Raw genomic sequence first — 18,430 nt, 5'->3', positions numbered from 1 at the left:
AGCACTTTTGTACAATTCAAGGTCAGAATATCAAGTAAAACACAAGGTTAAATTGTTTAAATTGGATTTTCTCTCGCTGTATGGGAATCAGAGTAATACTTCCGCCCAATCAGCACCCTTTCATTGGAGCAGAGGGAACTGTACAGAGCTGAAGTTAGGTCAGTTTCCCACTGATCTTTGGACTGTGAATGGAACATCGCTTCCACTTAATGTTCTTTCCACCAACTTCCCTGACAAAGATTTGCTGAGAAACCTGTTCAGCTTGTAGTAAATATCACAATCACATTCAGAGTTAGAAAAAAAGGCAAACAGGTGATGGCACAGGTTTTTAATATAAAAACATGTTCATCAACAGCATCTTTAAAAAAATCATGGGTGGTACAACTCTTTACTAGATATAAATGTAGAATACAGATACATATATCATATAAATATCTGTATTTTTATATAAAGACAGATATATAGATATATAGTACATTACACTTGCACAGAAATTTATCCAGGCCAGCCAGATACAACAAATATCAAACATGAATTAATTTTGAATTTGAAAGCTGTCCAACATATATCAACCATTCCCCCCCCCACCCCCATCTTTCTATGAATTTCTGCTTATATATGTCTTACTTTCTGATTTCATTAAACATCAAAGCTGTGTCTTAGTTGAGATGAGAGTGATAATGACGGTAGTTTCTCGAGTGACGGATCCTCTCCGGTGTAATGTGAAGTCCTCCGAATGCACCTATGATTGAACGCAAATCCCTTTGGATTGCAAAGACTTGCAACATTGATGGGAGAGACAAAAGAAAACAGCAAGCAACTCCTTCTGTGAACGTGGTGATGGTGCTGCCCTTGGGGCACTGGCATTGGCAGTAGTGAACCTTTCCACTCCCAGTCCCCGTATTGTGGTAGTCTAAGGCACCGCTGCAGATGCATAGCAACACATCCGAGGTTTCCTGCCTGATCACTCCTTTGAAAGGTTTACCTCCATGCTAATGATAGCCCTGCATTAATGAAGGTCTGTTGTAGTCCTGTGAGTGACGTTGAGCTCACACTGTGCTTTCCAACATCCATTCTGTGCTGCTGCAAGTGGTTCTCTTGCTCTCCAAGACAGTGTCATCAGAGTTCAAATTCTGCCCACTGCCAGTCAGATTTGCCTTAGTCCGTGCCCTCCTTGGGTAGCTGTGGCTCTGGAACAGAGAATAGTCTCCATCAAACGAATGTCTATGCTGAGCTCTCGAGATTTTGCAGGGCAGAACAGATACATTGCTTAGTTTAGCTTCCTTTTCCCTTCGAGGTAGAGTGCCTTTGCACGATCTAATCAAACAAACCGACATGCTGGAGTCAGTTGTGCTCCCCTCTGTCTGTCCCTCTTCAGAGGACAACTGAGCTTCTTTCTGGGGGTCTACAATTGGCTTTGTCCTCCTGCATTGTGTGTGAGACAAAGTGTCTGCTGTCAGCACAGTAGCTTGAGGAAAATCACCCTTTTCCCGAGACATGTTCAATAGCACAGTCACCAAACCCTTGGATGATTCACCAAAAATCTCTTGAATGGACTCACCTGAACCTTCAGTGAGCTTTGAGCTTGACCGTGTCATTCCTCCATTCTGACCCCCATTGGTCTGTGAGCACATGTTGCTCACCACAGTCTTGTGTTCCCCAGTGTTATTGTAGACTTTATACCTGATCATAAGGATGATGATGAAGACCAGCACAGAGGCCACAATGATGCCACCAATGATGATGATCATAGTCCCACCGAGGAACTGGGTATGCACGGAATGACATTGGGTGTATTCTTGCTCTGTCGTGAATTGGACACAGCCCACCACTCTAGTGCCAGTCATTGAAGTAATTCCATCATCGTAAACAGCCAAAATACACAGGTCATAGTCCCTTCCCGGTGCCAGGTCATTCACCAAAAAGGTTTTGCTTGTAGATGGAATCATTCTAAAAGATACAAGACCTGCGGTTAATAATTTTGGGTCACATATCACATCACATTTCTCACATTGATGCCATCTGGACATTTCAAAATCATTTTGAGCCTAGGGTTAATCTCCATTGGATTTTTCTTTCACTTATGAAGATTCTAAGGAGCTGACACTAGTCATGAAACTGGGTTATATCTCCTTCAAAAGAAAGAATGAATGAATTGAATGAATGAATTAGCTTTATTGTCATATGCACCCAGTGAAAAGTTTAGAAGTTGCCACTTATAGCACCATCTGAGGTACGAAGGTACCCAGGTACAATCTTTAGTTACAGAATAGAGAAAGGTAGAAAAAGAAGTAACATCACAGCTATACACACTATAACCATAGGTTCAGGAAAAAATCAAGAAGCAAAATTAGATAAACAAACATTACAGTCTCTTTCCGAGGAACCTCCATAGCAGACCAGCACAGCGGGGGGCTCCCCATGGCCTGATTGCTGGCTGCCACTGATATTAACTGGCATTAGTGAGATTAGAGGCAGAATAACTGCAGCAGGTCAGAATTTGCACTACACTAGCAAAGGGAAAACATTCAGTCACAAATCCCAACAGCTAGTCCCTATCCAACAATAACTGGATGGGTCAGGGCAGGACTGGAGAACAAGGTCAAAGTCTGGCTTCATCTTCGCTGCGGCCATTTGCTTTGCAAAGGCATTTGCTGGAACAGGTCTTACTCCTGACACTGTCTGGGAATTTTGAGGCTGTAAACGGGTCAAATTCTGTGGGAGAAAATTCGGACATGGAGAAAAATGTCAATGTGAAAAAGTAGGGAGATCAAAATTAGGGAGGGAGTCTTCCCAATTCGTCCTTTGTACAGGAACATTCCATGAACAGTTAGAATTGCTGAATTCTTAGAAAAAAATAGTACTGATTATAACTCCAAAGGTAAATATCTATAGGAGATGGGAAACACGGTGCAGTTTATATATTGCTATCATATACAACAATTGGTAGTGATTTTTACATTTCTCTGTTTGGAAAATTCCAATGCAGTATTGGCGCACTGTCAGACGTTCCTTGCATCATTGACATGAACACTGGACATGCTGCAAATGTTGATACATTTCTGTGATTCCCTTATAAATAGTGGGACATATTGGGACTCACTGCCTCCCTTTCATGGGGAGCATAATTGCAGAATCATTAATGATTTAAGGACAGCAGAGGTTTTGCTGCAGAAAACAGGTTCATTTGAGCTCATCAGCTCACCCTAGAAGGCGAGGATTCTTGAGAAACTATATCGCACGTTTCAAATCACAACTGAACCAAAGACGTAGAAATTTGGCCTAACTTGCTTTTCAAAAGCTACATTGAATGCATGGTCCACACTGCTTGCATTATGCGATCATTGCTTTTTGAAGTGTTATAGAATCACAGAAATCCTACAGTGCAGAAAGAAGCCATTTGGCCCATTGACTCTGCACCAATCCACCGAAGACGATCCCACTGTATCCCCATAACCCTGCATGGGTTTTTTACCATTAATAACCCACCTAATCTGCACATCCCTGGACACTACAGGGTAATTTAAAATGGCCAAACCACCTAACCTGCACGTTTTTGTGTCAGAGCTTTGTAAGTGTTGTCTTTGTGTTTTACTCAAAGTTTGAGATGGTTCCTAAGGCTTTTCCCTGATCAGGCCACCATGTAAACCATTTAATCTGAAACACAGTCAGAGAATTCTAGCCAGTAGTTGCTCGCTACATCTGTTTCATTGTTGGAATGGCCCAACTGCAAAATATCTGAGGATAGACATGTGATTGGTCTTCACTCTACCCTTCATCATATCTTCACCCTCTTTCATATCTCAGGCTGTTAATGTTCTCAGTGAGTACCCAACATAAACAACAGCTCCAAATTGCAAAGCACCAACATGCCATTCATCTCACTAAATCCCCGGAGCCTGTGTATATCGTCTCATTATTGAAGACCAGTCTGATCAAAGTAATTGAACAATCATAGCAGTAATTGGTCTTTTTGAGCTAATTGATAATGTGACACTAATTCCCAGTGAAATGGGAAGATATAGACACAGCAGCCGCTCAGCATCTTTCCCCGATTGTGAAACTGTAGTTTTCCAATATCGTCCCACAGTATTCCCTTTTACCCAATCACTTGTCAGGTCTAACACAAACATCTCAGCCAACAGAATGACATGGCTCACATATTGTATAAAGTTAACATTGTGGCCAAAACAAGATGGCTGCCCGTAAGTTGGTCAGTTTCATAGATTAATTGGAAATTAACTGCCTGAAGAAATGCAACAAGTTCAAACATGATTAAGTTACAAAAGAAAAGGCCTTTGTTCCCAGAAACCATGTGTATTTGGAATGGTTTGCTTCTCTAGGATAATCCATTTCCAGCTTTTCCTAATAGGGTGACCCCACAGCATAGCTAATCATGTTCTTCCATCTCCAAACAGATTGAACTTTATTCTTATTTGTATTTAGCAGGTTGTTTTGGTGACAAGAGATAATGGGAACTGCAGATGCTGGAGAATCCAAGATAACAAAGTGTGGACCTGGATGAACACAGCAGGCCCAGCAGCATCTCAGGAGCACAAAAGCTGACGTTTCATTTGCATTGTGATGAGAATGAGTGGAAAATTCTCAGGGCATGTGACAGTGCTCTCCAGAAACCAATCAGAAGCTGCTAAACAAGTGGTTCAGAGGGATTGAGAGCAGTTGACAGGCAGAAAAATCAGGTGAAAATTCTTCATCAAGGCAGTGCCTTTTGGAATGAATCCATCAACAGGTAAAGTCCCACTGGAAATGATTAAGGCCTAGTCAGATTAGGTCCAATCAGCCTGCTCTAACTAACTAGGGATAATGGGAACTGCAGATGCTGGAGAATCCAAGATAACAAAGTGTGAAGCTGGATGAACACAGCAGGCCCAGCAGCGTCTCAGGAGCACAAAAGCTGACGTTTCGGGCCTAGACCCTTCATCAGAGAGGGGGATGGGGAGAGGGAACTGGAATAAATAGGGAGAGAGGGGGAGGCGGACCGAAGATGGAGAGAAAAGAAGATAGGTAGAGAGGAGAGTATAGGTGGGGAGGTAGGGAGCGGATAGGTCAGTCCAGGGAAGACGGACAGGTCAAGGAGGTGGGATGAGGTTAGTAGGTAGGAGATGGAGGTGCGGCTTGGGGTGGGAGGAAGGGATGGGTGAGAGGAAGAACAGGTTAGGGAGGCGGGGATGAGCTGGGCTGGTTTTGAGATGCAGTGGGGGAAGGGGAGATTTTGAAGCTGGTGAAGCCCTCATTGATAGCATTGGGCTGCAGGGTTCCCCAGCAGAATATGAGTTGCAGTTCCAGCAACTCCATTTCCTACCTACTAACCTCATCCTGCCTCCTTGACCTGTCCGTCTTCCCTAGACTGACCTATCCCCTCCCTACCTCCCCACCTATACTCTCCTCTCCACCTATCTTCTTTTCTCTCCATCTTCGGTCCGCCTCCCCCTCTATCCCTATTTATTCCAGAATCCTCTCCCCATCCCCCTCTCTGATGAAGGGTCTAGGCCCGACACGTTAGCTTTTGTGCTCCTGAGATGCTGCTTGGCCTGCTGTGTTCATCCAGCTTCACACTTTGTTATCTAACTAACTGAGGAGTCATTTAATATTAATCATACCAGTTACACTGAATGTTTTTCAGAGTTTAAGTCTTTGGGAAATGAAACTGTTGAATTTGCGATGGCATAATGGTTTTCCAGAGCAAGGAGTTAACCCTGACTGAGTGTTGCAGACTGACATATTCCATGGCCCAGGGCGACATGCTGAGGAATGAACAAAAGCTTGGGGTAAGTGCTACCAAGGCACAGTGGGGAAAGACCATTGAGTAAGGACTTTCTGCTGAAGTTTATTGGACGTCCGTTCAGTTATCAGACCCTCCTAGTTTCTCAAATGCATGTAAATATGGTATTGTGTGCATAAGAGATATCTTTGGTTTGTTTGGATAGAGTCATACTCCAGTATTTGTTTGTTTACTTAATATTCTACTGTACAGAATTGGACTGCATTTTTGTCAATGTACATATACAAAGTTTTTTTAATGAATAAAGTATATTTTTGAAATTAAACAAAAATACTCTTAGTCTCTCAGACAAGTTCCTACTTCCCCGTTTACCCAGCTACAGGACTGGACCAGGGGAAAACCAGTCACCGTGGACTGTGGTGCTGGTTCTAACTCTGCCTCAGATCCTTGCCCCAGCTCAAAGTGCACTAAGCCACCCCCCACCCCAGCTCTCCGGTTATTAGGCCGCAATTTCCTTCCCATCGCTGCACCTGGCTTTGCCTGTACCACTGGCCAAGGTCCTGGTGGGATTTGACCCTGGAATGATCTGGATCAGAGGTATGTCAACACCACCAGAGCCACAAAGCCCCATGACTTTTATGAGCCTGTATCATCAAAGCAATAATCAAGACTGGAAACTCCCAAATATCGAACAGGGTAAGGAAGAGTGGAGACAGTTACAGATAGCAATCTGAGGCATGAGTTCACACATTGCCTGGTGCTGCTGCACTGTGCAGGTGAACACCCTGATAAACGTCAACCTCTATTGAAATAATAGTGGCTTCAGTCAGAGTCATTTTACATCAAGAAGACTCCCTGACTGGCAAGTCATGGAACTGCTTATAGAATAAAGGGAGGTGATGGCCACATGGTCCAAACACTGCACTATAAATCCAGAGACCCAGGTAATGGTTCTGGGGACCCAGGTTCGAATCCCATCATGGCAGATAGTGAAATTTGAAATCAAATGATGGCCTTAATGACAAATGTTACTGCTTGGGGGTTTGGGAGTGAAAAATAGCACCTGGTGCCCTTTTGGAAGGAATCACAGAATCCCTACAATGCGCAAACAGGCCATTCAGCCTATCAAGTCCACACCTATCTGGAAGCTGCCAGCCTTACCCAATCTGGCCTACACTTGACTCCAGACCAACAGCAATGCAATTGATTCTCAACTAACCTCGGAGCAATTAGGGACAGGCAATAGCTCTTGCCTAGACAGTGATACCCAGATTCCATGATTGAATAAACATAAGGTGCATGAGGAATTATGGAAGTTATACCTCAGAGGAAGGCCATTCTGCCTATTGTCCCTGTGCCAGTGCTAGCTCTTCATTTGGACTGACAGAGGCAAATGGGGTAGCAGGATCTGCAGATTCTGGAGAATCTGACATAACAAGGTGTCGAGCCAGATGAACACAGAAGGCCAAGCAGCATCAGAGGAGCAAGAAAGCTGACATTCCGGGTCTAGGCCCAAAATGTCAGCTGTCCTACTCCTCTGATGCTGCTTGGCCTCCTGTGTTCATCCAGCTCTACACCTTGTTATGTAAGAGGCAAATGGGGCATGGGTTTGACTATTGCCAGACCACAGTAGCCCTGACATGCTCTCAGTAATCTTTGCCAAGTATTTTCTCTTCTGTCGAGTGTCACCTTCAGGCTATCACACTAAGATGTATCAGCTTTCAAATGGAAGTGGGTCATACGACAACAATGGTTAGAAAATGCCAAGGGCATCATTCAATCCTGATGAGTTGATATAAAAAGATTTACCAGGAAGATAACTGAATCTTCTGTTAGACAGTCCCTGACATTTATCGCTGGTTTGTGCTGATGAAGGTGAGAAATAGTAGCACAGGGAATTGGAACATGTTCCATTATAGAGACACAGGGGAGAGGCTGTAGTAAAACAAAAATAGAGCAAATCTGAAATAGAAACAGAACGTGCTGGAGAAACTCAGCAGGTCGGGCCGCTTCTGTGGATGGAGAGGCAGAGTTAATGTTTCAAGTCCCATCTGATTCTGGTTCCTGATACCAGGATGAATTCCAAATTTAGGAACTGGCTGGGGTGGGAGGCAATCCCCTCCCACGGTCCTTTGTCAGGCAGACATGGGAAGCAGGAGGAATATTGGGAATGCTGAGAGCTCTGGGCAGTCAGCAGCACTGACTGGATGTGCGAGAAAACCACAGGAGACAGGCTGCCTTGCAGTGAGATGAGTGTCTCCAGTCGCTGGGCAGAGGGAGACGTCTCTGCGGTGGATGCCCGTGAACGCAGCACCATGAAGTCACTGTATCTCTAATCCCTCCCAACTACACCACCTCTTAAATGAAGACTGCTACTATTCTATCACATGGAGGCACTGGGGGATTGCAGGGGGTTGGGGGGGAGGTTTGGTGAAGGAGGCCTGTTAACTGTCAGGAAATTTAGCACACATCAACTGGCCGCATTATATACCACTTACTGGGGGAGTGGGGTTTCAGGGTGGCCAAAATCTCCCAGAAGCTGCACTTCTGGATAAAAACCAAAGACAAAACCAGCACCATGGACAGTGGCAAGGAATTGCGTTCAGTTATAGTTTTCAAATCTGGGCATCTTATTTAAGGAAGGATGTTAAAGCCCTGGAGAAAGTTCAAAGGAGATTTATTAGAATGATACCAGGAATTAGGGATTTTAGGTAAAAGGAAAGATGAGAGAAGTTGGGCTTATTCTCCATGGAGCAAAGAAGATTGAGACATGACCTTATTGAAGTGTTCAAAATTGGAAATAATTTTGACACTTTAAAGAAGGATATTCTGTTTCAACCAGTTGATATGTCAGTAGCAAGGGATCACAATTTCACAATTGTCAGCAAGACAGCTAGGAGTGAGATCGGGAGAAACTTCCTTACTCAGAGAATTGTTTGGGATTTGGAATGCAGTACCAGGGAGAATGGTGGAGGCAGATTCCATGAGAGGTTTGAAAAGACAGCTGGATATAAATTTGAAAGGTATGAATTTAGAGGGTTACAGGGATAAGGCTGGAGAGTGGGACTAGCTGGGGAGCTCATTCAGGAGCTGCTCCAGACACAGTGGGTCAAATGGCCTCCTTCTGTCTGGTGAAATTCTATAATTCTATGAATTGTCAGAAATTCTACCCAATGAGCCCAATACTGTCTTGGACAGAAAACCTAAGCCCCCAGCAGCAACACCAAGTATCCCCAGCACAGGCTCACACACAGAGGAAAGCTCCCTCTACATTATCCCCCATCAAACATTCCCAAAGTGGGGACAGCACAGGGTTAGATACAGAGTAAATCTCCCTCAACACTATCCCTCATCAAACACTCCCAAAGCAGGGACAGCATGGAGTTAGATACAGAGTAAAGCTCTCTTTACACTGTCACCGATCAAACACTGCAGGACAGGAACAGCCTGGTGTTAAATCCAACACTCAGTTTACATTGATTCTGGGCAGTTTTCTGTTGAGAATATAAAGCTTATGGAACTGCTCGAAGTAACTTCAAGTACTCGGATCTGATATTTTGTTGGGAGAGTTGGGGCAGCAATAATAATGCCTCACTGCAGATCTGATAAATGTACCTTTACATTTTTACATGGAAACCAAAATTGGAAATTGGAAATCATTATCATCCTTTCTACTGGAATGAGTTTTTATGAGTTTAGTTCATTCACTCACTTTCCTTGTTGATGGCTGTTTATGTTGTTTGGGTTAATGAGCAGTGATAGCTTCCCCAGACCTGGCCAAATACTTGCGTTTGTGTCTCAATGTCATGTGCTGGCGAGTTCGATCCCGCTGGGTGTTTTCATACAACATCGTGGCTCCATCCTCACCCACAATCACCTTCTAACAAATGGTTTGCTCACTGATAGTGACCAGAAGCAGAAACTTTTGGCCTATTTCCTGTGTTGTGATCTTTCCAAGAATTGGCAATGGTTTTACTGTCATTATTAGACCTTTAAATCCAGACTAGTGTTGATTCAAACTCCACGATCTACCGTTTTGGGATTTGAACTTGTGACCCTCAGAACACTAAGTCCATGAACACAAGGTCATCACCCCCCTTCATGAAAACAGCTAATAAAGATAGTAAGTGAATCATCAATATTTATGGTATACAAACTCTGCAGCACAATATACCCTTGACATTGTTGCATATTCTCAGCTGGTTGAGGGGCATTGTGAAAACGAGGGAGACAGGAGACTGCCAAACATCCCTGTGCGCGCCATGGGGCAGATGATGTGGGATCCCTTCTGTTCACTGAAAGACAAAAACAACCATGCAGTACTCACTGGGTATGTGTAAAAATGACCCAGTGATTCATTTACCAACAAAAATTCTGTCAAAATCAACTGGGCATTTAACCCATTCGAATGTGGCACCTTGCTGTGAGTAAATGAGCTGCTAAGTGTATTACTTAGTAACAGTGCCCCAATTCAGACATATTTAATTTCTACAATGATCGAAAGGCAGTTGTGTGAGCAGCAGGGTGGTAGGCCTGGTGTGAGGACTCCTGGTGTGGGCCGTACAGGGAAAGCATGGTAAAGAGGAAGAGATTGAGCCCCGTTTGGAAGTGCAGCCCCAGCATGGCTAAATACTTTCAAAAGACTGTAATGTTTGACTTTTAGCTTTATTTCTTTACTTTTCTACCCAACACTAAGAATTACCGCATTGTTTAACTTTTAACTTTGTTTTTTTTCCTTCTTACCTTGTTCCTATGTACTGAAGAACCTCAGATAGTGCATTGTGTGGTGACATTGTACACGTTTCACTGTACTCCTCTACTTGAGTACACGTGGCAATAAAAAATCTTAATCTAAATCTAAAATGTTTTGTGACACCCAGAGGATGTGAAAGGTGCTACATGAATGTAAATCCTTTACTTTACCAACAATCACTGACAACCTTCATTAAATATATAGATGGGTGACCAGTTATTATAACAGAATATTCACTCTGGGCTGGAGGAACTGAATCTTATTGACAGCATCAAAAACAGTGAAAACATTTAATTTAGTAGGTCTGCTTTCTTCATGATTTAAAATTTTATTTATAAAGCTGGCACTTTTGTTGGATTAATTTTTATTTCGATTGATGTCTCCAGTGCAGCTTAATACCATCTCAAATGATCCAATCACTTCACAAGGACAATCTGTAAATTACAATCATTTTATTATTTGGATTTCCTGAAGCAGATTGGATTCTGGGTTTAAATATTGACGTCTATCATTCTTCATGTAATCGCATTGGGCAAACAATGGATCAACAGCAGAACTTTCTGACTGAAAATTAGCTCTTTAGTTGTTGTTCACTTGCACATCAGCCAAGTTTGGGCTCCTGCATTTCATGATAAACAGTGTGAGAGAGGTACCATTAGGATCTACGTGTTTCCTAAGTCAGCTTCAGATTGTTAAATACATTAGCTTTAGCAATCAGCACTTCCAGTAATATTTCAATGTGGACAAAGCTTTCTCCAAGCTGCTACCAACAATAGAAATACAGAAGATAGGAGCAGGAGTAGGCCATTCAGCCCTTTCAAGCCTGCTGTACCATTCAATAGGTTATGGCTGATAATCATGCTCAGCACTGAAAACAAAAAATGCTGCAGATCACAGCAGGCCAGGCAACATCCATGGAGAGAGAGTGAGCTAATGTTTCGGGTCTAGGCTTCATGTCAGCTCTGATGAAGAATCACCTAGGCTCATGGCATTAGCTTACTCTCTCCTCATAGATGCTGACCTGTTGTGATTTCCAGCATTTTTTTGTTTTCTGTACAGTTTCCACCATCTGCAATAATTTGCTCCTCCATTGTACTCAGTATTCCGGTTTCCCTTTCTCCCCAGAGACAATAGGAACTGCAGATGCTGGACAATCCAAGATAACAGAGTGTGGAGCTGGATGAACACAGCAGGCCAAGCAGCATCAGAGGAGCAGGAAAGCTGACGTTTCAGTCTAGGCCCAAAACATCAGCTTTTGTGCTCCTAAGATGCTGCTTGGCCCGGTGTGTTCATCCAGCTCCACACTCTGTTATCCCCTTTCTCCCCATACTCTTTTATCCCTTTAATTCAACGAATTATAATCTAACTTCTTCTTGAAAACATTCAATGATTTGGCCTCAATAGCTTTCTGTGACAGAGAATTCCACAGGCTCCCCACTCTCTGGGTGAAGACATTTTTCCTCATCTCAGTCCTAAATGGCCTCTCTCATATCCTCAGTCTGTGGCCTGTGGTTCTGGACTCCCTGGTCATTGGAAACATCCTCCCTGTGTTTACTCCCTGGTCCTGTTAGAATATAACAGGCTTCTCTGAGATCCCTCCTAACTTTTCTAAACTCCAGTGAACATAGTCCTATCCGATCCAGTCCCGCTTCATATATCAATTCTACCATCTTAGGGTGAACAGTGGATCATGACCCAGGTTTAAAATCTTTTAAAATCCCTCAAGGATCTTTCAGTGAGGATTCAATCTAGTGAGAATTAGGTAGGTAGTTCTTTACCAAAATCAGAAGAAGACAAACTCAAACTAATTACACTTAGTCATTTGTGAGTGAAGAGTTGTTGGCCCATTCACAGGGACAATCAGGAAATCTCAATATTCTGAATCGATGTTTCACCTCATCATTCTTGCTTTTTGAGGGCTCTACAACTTGAGCAGTAATTTCCTGTCAACATTCACATTTTTAGTCTTTATAACCTGAAGGAGTCATTTCGGTTTGTTTAACAGAAAGTCTGAGCTACCAAATAATGTGCAGGTGATTGAAACCTAAAATTTTCAAATACTTTTTAGAAGAAATGCTCCCATTTTAGTTATTGTCAATTGCTTTAACTAATGAGCAATGACGCTGCCTTCACTTTGTCTATTCTGATTGTGACATTCTGACAGAAAATGTTTCTTTTTTCTCAGCACAGATGGCCTGTCATATATTTGTTAAGCTATAACAGCACTTCTTACAAATACTTTGGAAATAAAACTGCACATTAACTTGGATTTTTTTTTCTAGTTAAGACTACTGATGAAAAATCTTTTTAGTTTACTTTTTTCAAAACTTCAAAAATAAATTGTAATACACAATAGAGGAACTATGTATCGATCTACATTTTACAAAGAACATATAGGTCTTGCAAAAAGAATTTCAGGAACAATTATTGCTTCAGACATAGCAACGGGAAGAGACTATTCAATCTCTCAAGTTCGTTCTTTATTCAATGAGATGACTGTTGACCGATCTTCTAACTCCAGTTTCCTGGCTTGATTTTATTATCTCTTATATCATGCCTAGAAAATGATCAACTAATCAAAGAGTTAAAATTATTAATTGAGTTAGTATCTTGGTGTTGATAGGAGAGTTCCACATTGCCAGAAACCTATCTTGCGAAGACTGTTCCCCAGCTTCTCTCTTATCTGATGCGGTTTTGATGTTAGGGTCCTTATCCTGGACTTCTCCACCGGCGGAAACGTGAAGAATTTACTCTTCATTTCCGTCCTACCTTATACTCTTAGACTGTGACCCCTGGCTCTGGACTTGCACCACCATCAGAAACATCCTTCCAGCATTTACCCTGTCTAGTCCTGTCTATGGCATCCCCTCCTCATTCTTCTAAACTCCAGTGAATAGAGTCCTAACCATTCCGATCTCTCTTCTTACAGCACACCTGCCACCCCAGGACAATGGAATGAATAATAAATTATGACCCCAGCTTTAAAACTTTCAAAGACACTTTTCTAAACATCTTTCAGTGAGGATTCAATCTGGTGAGAATTAAGTCGGGTAATTCTTTACCAAAGACAGAAGAAGACAAACCCAAACTAATTTCACTTAGTCACTTGTGTGTAAAGAACTCTAAGCCCATTCATAATAATCTCTTCCTCCCCTCTCAATTCAAACACCCAGGGAACACTGTATTCTAGGGAATGTTAAGATAATTTAATATGTAAAGCACTAATTAACAGAACCTCTAACCATCATCTAATACTTGGAGCCCTGTTGATATTTAGATTATTCTGCCCGACAGGTCTTGCATGTGGCCAAATTATAAAACAATAAGGCTACAGGATCAGAATTAGGCCATTCAGCCCATTGAGTCTGCTCTACCATGGCTGATATGTTTCTCAACCCCATTGTCTTGCCATCTCTCCATTACTGCTTACTCATCAAGAATATCCATTTGAAAATGGAGTACACAAAACTATATATAGTCCTTCATCTTGTATGATGGCTTAATCACTAATCTGTAATTCCAAACCCCAAATTCTATATGCAATAGGATGGTAAATTCTGATTTCCTAAATTCATATTAGCAAACCCCATAATTTTTTTTCAAATCTTGTGTTGCTAAATCCCAACTTAATCTAATCTTAATCTAATCCTTCAACACAGCATGAAGACAGCATTGCAAATCTACTACATACCTTACAGTAATGCTCCGAAATTTGTACCACTTTTCTGATGGGCATCATTCAAGCCTGCCCCGCACACCACCTCCCTCACCCGCATCCCAGGCCCCAAGATGACTTTCCACATCAAGCAGATGTTCACCTGCACATCCGCCAATGTGGTAAACTGTATCCATTGTACCCAGTGTGGCTTCCTCTACATTGGGGAAACCAAGCGGAGGCTTGGGGACCACTTTGCAGAACACCTCCCCTCAGTTCACAGTAAACAACTGCACCTCCCAGTCGCCACCCATTTCAACTACCCCTCCCATTCCTTAGACGACATTTCCATCCTGGGCCTCCTGCAGTGCCATAATGACACCACCCGTAGGTTGCAGGAACAACATCTCATATTCTGCTCGGGAACCCTGCAGCCCAATGGCATCAATGTGGATTTCACAAGCTTCAACATCTCCCCTCCCCCCACTGCATCCCCAAACCAGCCCAGCTCGTCCTGGCCTGCCTAACCTGTTCTTCCTCTCACCTATCCCCTCCTCCCACCTCAAGCCGCACCGCCGTTTCCCACCTACTAACCTCATCCCACCCCTTTGACCTGTCCGTCCTCCCCGGACGGACCTATCCCCTCCCTACCTCCCCCACCCATACTCTCCTCTCCATCTATCTTCTCCTCTATCCATCTTCGGTCTGCCTCCCCCTCTCTCTCCATTTATTTCAGAATCGTCTCCCCATCCCCCTCTCTGATGAAGGGTCTAGGCTGAAACGTCAGCTTTTGTGATCCTAAGATGCTGCTTGGCCTGCTGTGTTCATCCAGCTCCACACTTTGTTATCTATCATTCAAGCCTGTGTTTCCTCAGTCTGTATAATATAAATCCAGTTGAGATTCCAGTAATTTGACATAGCTTGATTATGATACCGTAGAAGGTTCTGCAATGAGGGATATGATGGCCATGATTGTGGTGTAATTGGGCTTGTTTCTAGGTTCAGTGAGCCTAGTCCTCCTCTGAACCTGCAATTAGTCACAAAACAGCTTCTAATGAGGCACGTCAGCAGCAGGAATTAGAAAGACTATGGATTTCCCCATCTAACACATTTGTAATTCAGAGTCTAATTCCTGGAGGGGGTCAGAGAAGCAGGGAACCAATGAACCAATAAAACTGATGAAAGGGCCAATTGATTTTCCAGACATTAAATTCTTGAAATGGGAACCATGGGAGAGCTGGTCTAAACCTGCAGAGTATCAGCTCCCAAAAACAACTTGATAGAAATCAAAGATGGGTCAAACATTGCCTTGCTGTGGCTGTGAAAGGAATATGGAATTAGCCATCTCCCCACTTCATTAACCCATTCCTGTTCCAGGCCCCAGTGTGTCCACAATGCCCCAGCAGCTTCCTGTGGGAGAGAATTACACAGGTTCACAACTCTCTGAGTGAAGAAATTCTTCCTCATCTCAGCCCCTGAATGGCTTACTCCTTATTCTTAGGCTGTCACCCCTAGTGTGGACTTCCCCAGCATCGGGAACTTTCTTTCCACATCTAGCCTATTCAGTCCCATCAACATTTTATATGTTTCTACAAAATCCCCTTCATTTTTCTACACATCAGCGAGTACAGCCTTTCTTCATATAGTCACTCCTGCCATCCTGGGAATCAGTCTGGTGAACCTTTGCTGGGCTCCCCCAGTCATTAGACTGTCCTTCCTCAGACAAGGAGACCAAAACTGCACACAATACTCAAGGTGTGGCCTCACCAGGGCCCTGTATTACTGTAGCAAAACATCCTTACTCCTGTACTCAAATCCTCTCACCACAGTGGTGTCAGAATGTCTGCTTCAGAATCAGTGGGTAAACAGCTTGCAGCTCTCCATGGGTTTTGTTTATTAAATTAGGCAAATGATGCATGAGTGGGTGGGATCAGGCTCACAGAACCAAGGGACTTTGTGTTTTGCTTTCAGTTTGATTTTCAGTTAGTTGAAGATTTCTGCTGGCTGCTTAGCTAAAACCTTGAGATCCAAGCTGCTAGAGTGAAGCCTTAGATGACAGGTTTCCTCTTAAAAAATAGCCAAAGAGGCAGCTTGTTTCCTTCGTCAGGACTGAAGAGAGACAGCTTGTGAGAATCATAGCTATTTGCTGCATTGCCCTTTTACTGAAGGATATGTTTATAGGATGCTGCTTTTATTGAAATAATTGATAATTAGTCGTTAAATCATATGTTATCTTGTTAAGTTTTTCAATAGAGTTAAACATATTCTAATTCTTTTCTCTATAATTTAACAATGTTGTAGGAATAAAATGTGATCAGAGAAAATGGAAACTGCAGATGCTGGAGAATCTGAGATAACAAAGTGTGGGGCTGGATGAACACAGCAGGTCAAGCAGCATCTCAGGAGCACAAAAGCTGATGTTTCGGGCCTGGACCCTTCATCAGAGAGGGGGATGGGGACAGGATTCTTAAATAAATGGGGAGAGAGGGGGAGGCAGACCGAAGATGGATAGAGGAGAAGATAGGTGGAGAGGAGAGTATGGGTGGGGAGGTAGGGAGGGTATAGGTCCGTCCAGGGAGGATGGACAGGTCAAGGGGGTGGAATGAGGTTAGTAAGTGGGAAACGGAGGTGCGGCTTGAGGTGGGAGGAGGGGATAGGTGAGAGGAAGAACAGGTTAGGCAGGCTGGGACAAGCCGGGCTGGTTTTGGGATGCAGTGGGGGGAGGGGAGATTTTGAAGCTTGTGAAATCCACATTGATACCATTGAGCTGCAGGGTTCCCAAGCGGAATATGAGTTGCTGCTCCTGCAACCTACGGGTGGCATCATTATAGTACTGCAGGAGGCCCATGATGGACATGTCATCTAAAGAATGGGAGGGGGAGTTGAAATGGTTGGCGACTGGGAGGTGCAGTTGTTTATTGCAAACCGAGCGGAGGTGTTCTGCAAAGCGGTCCCCAAGCCTCCGCTTGGTTTCCCCAATGTAGATGAAGCCACAATGGGTACAGTGGATGTAGTATACCACATTGGCAGATGTGCAGATGAACATCTGCTTGATATGGAAAGTCATCTTGGGACCTGGGATGGGGGTGAGGGAGGATGTGTGGGGGCAAGTTTAGGGGCATCCCAAAACCAGCCCAGCTCGTCCCCACCTCCCACTGCATCCCAAAACCAGCCCAGCTTGTCCCCACCTCCCTAAACTGTTCTTCATCTCACCTATCCCCTCCTCCCACCTCAAGCCACATCTGCATTTCCCACCTACTAACCTCATCCTGCCCCCTTGACCTGTCCGTCCTCCCTGGACTGACCTATCCCCTCCCTACCTCCCCATCCACACTCTCCTCTCCACCTATCTTCTTCTCTATCCATCTTTGGTCCCCCTCCCTCTCTCTCCCTATTTATTTCAGAACCCTCACCCAAACCCCTATCTGATGATGGATCTTGGCCCGAAACGTCAGCTTTTGTGCTCCTGAGATGCTGCTTGGCCTGCTGTGTTCATCCAGCTCCACACTTTGTTATCGGGGAATAAAATGTGGTTTGATTAAAGCCTAGTTATGGACCAATGACTTCACATCTGGAACACAGCACCTTACACTTGCATTTAAATAAATACTAAAGTTAGGGTCCATGCTTACAATAATTTGGCGGGGGTCTAGTCTGGCCCATAACATTACATGTTTAGGATTAGACAGTGCCTGCCAGTTGTCAGTAGTGTAGTGCCCATTCTCCATGGGTTTGCCTGAACAATGAGCCCTAACAGGCCATGATGGTCCACACAACCTCTCCTGACCCAGTCCTCCTCGTGAAGTTAAAGCCATGCCATTTATTCCTGAGTGTTTCTCCAGATCAGCTCATGGAATCTCAGTGGGCTCAGATGAAGACTCATCAACACTTGAAACATTACCGTGCTCGCTCTCCATGGATGCTGCGAAACTTGCTGTGATTTCCAGCATTTTTTTTTGTTTTCAGAGGTGTATGCAGAATAAATATATCCTTCTCCTCTGTCGCCCATCTTCATAAAGGTAAATGTCAACCACATGGACACTTTTGTAAACAGTAATCACAGGAATTTCAGTTGATCATGTGAAATAATAGAGGTGCATTTTCAGTCACTTTAATGCTCGTGACTTCAAAAAAGTCAGAAGTCGCATGATAACAAGGTGTAGAGCTGGATGAGCACTGCAGGCCAAGCAGCATCAGAGGAGCAGGAAAGCTGACGTTTTGGGCTTAGACCCTTCTTCAGAAATGGGGGAGGGGAAGGGGGTTCTGAAATAAATAGAGA

The 18,430-nt window shown here is 43.6% G+C and overlaps 1 protein-coding gene across 2 annotated transcripts in view; it reads right to left on the bottom strand.

The window, feature by feature from the left end:
• Positions 1-360: 360 nt before the first annotated feature.
• LOC125447779 (leucine-rich repeat and fibronectin type III domain-containing protein 1-like protein) overlaps positions 361-18,430 on the bottom strand; it is a 252,769-nt gene continuing 234,699 nt past the window's right edge. Inside the window, exons 3-4 of one of the 2 annotated variants that reach the window (XM_048522482.2) lie at positions 1,562-1,950; positions 1,048-1,190 (exon numbers count right to left, since the gene is read on the bottom strand). In XM_048522482.2, coding sequence (XP_048378439.1) covers positions 1,159-1,190; positions 1,562-1,950 — 421 coding nt within the window. In that variant the 3' untranslated portion in view covers positions 1,048-1,158. Of the gene's footprint in view, positions 1,951-18,430 lie in introns of both variants that reach the window. The other variant, XM_048522481.2, reaches the window with a different exon arrangement.

Source organism: Stegostoma tigrinum, chromosome 39 (assembly GCF_030684315.1).
Source record: "Stegostoma tigrinum isolate sSteTig4 chromosome 39, sSteTig4.hap1, whole genome shotgun sequence".
NCBI classification, from domain to species: domain Eukaryota; kingdom Metazoa; phylum Chordata; class Chondrichthyes; order Orectolobiformes; family Stegostomatidae; genus Stegostoma; species Stegostoma tigrinum.
Note: the sequence above shows the minus strand (reverse complement) of the source record. Positions and strands in the feature narration are given on the sequence as shown.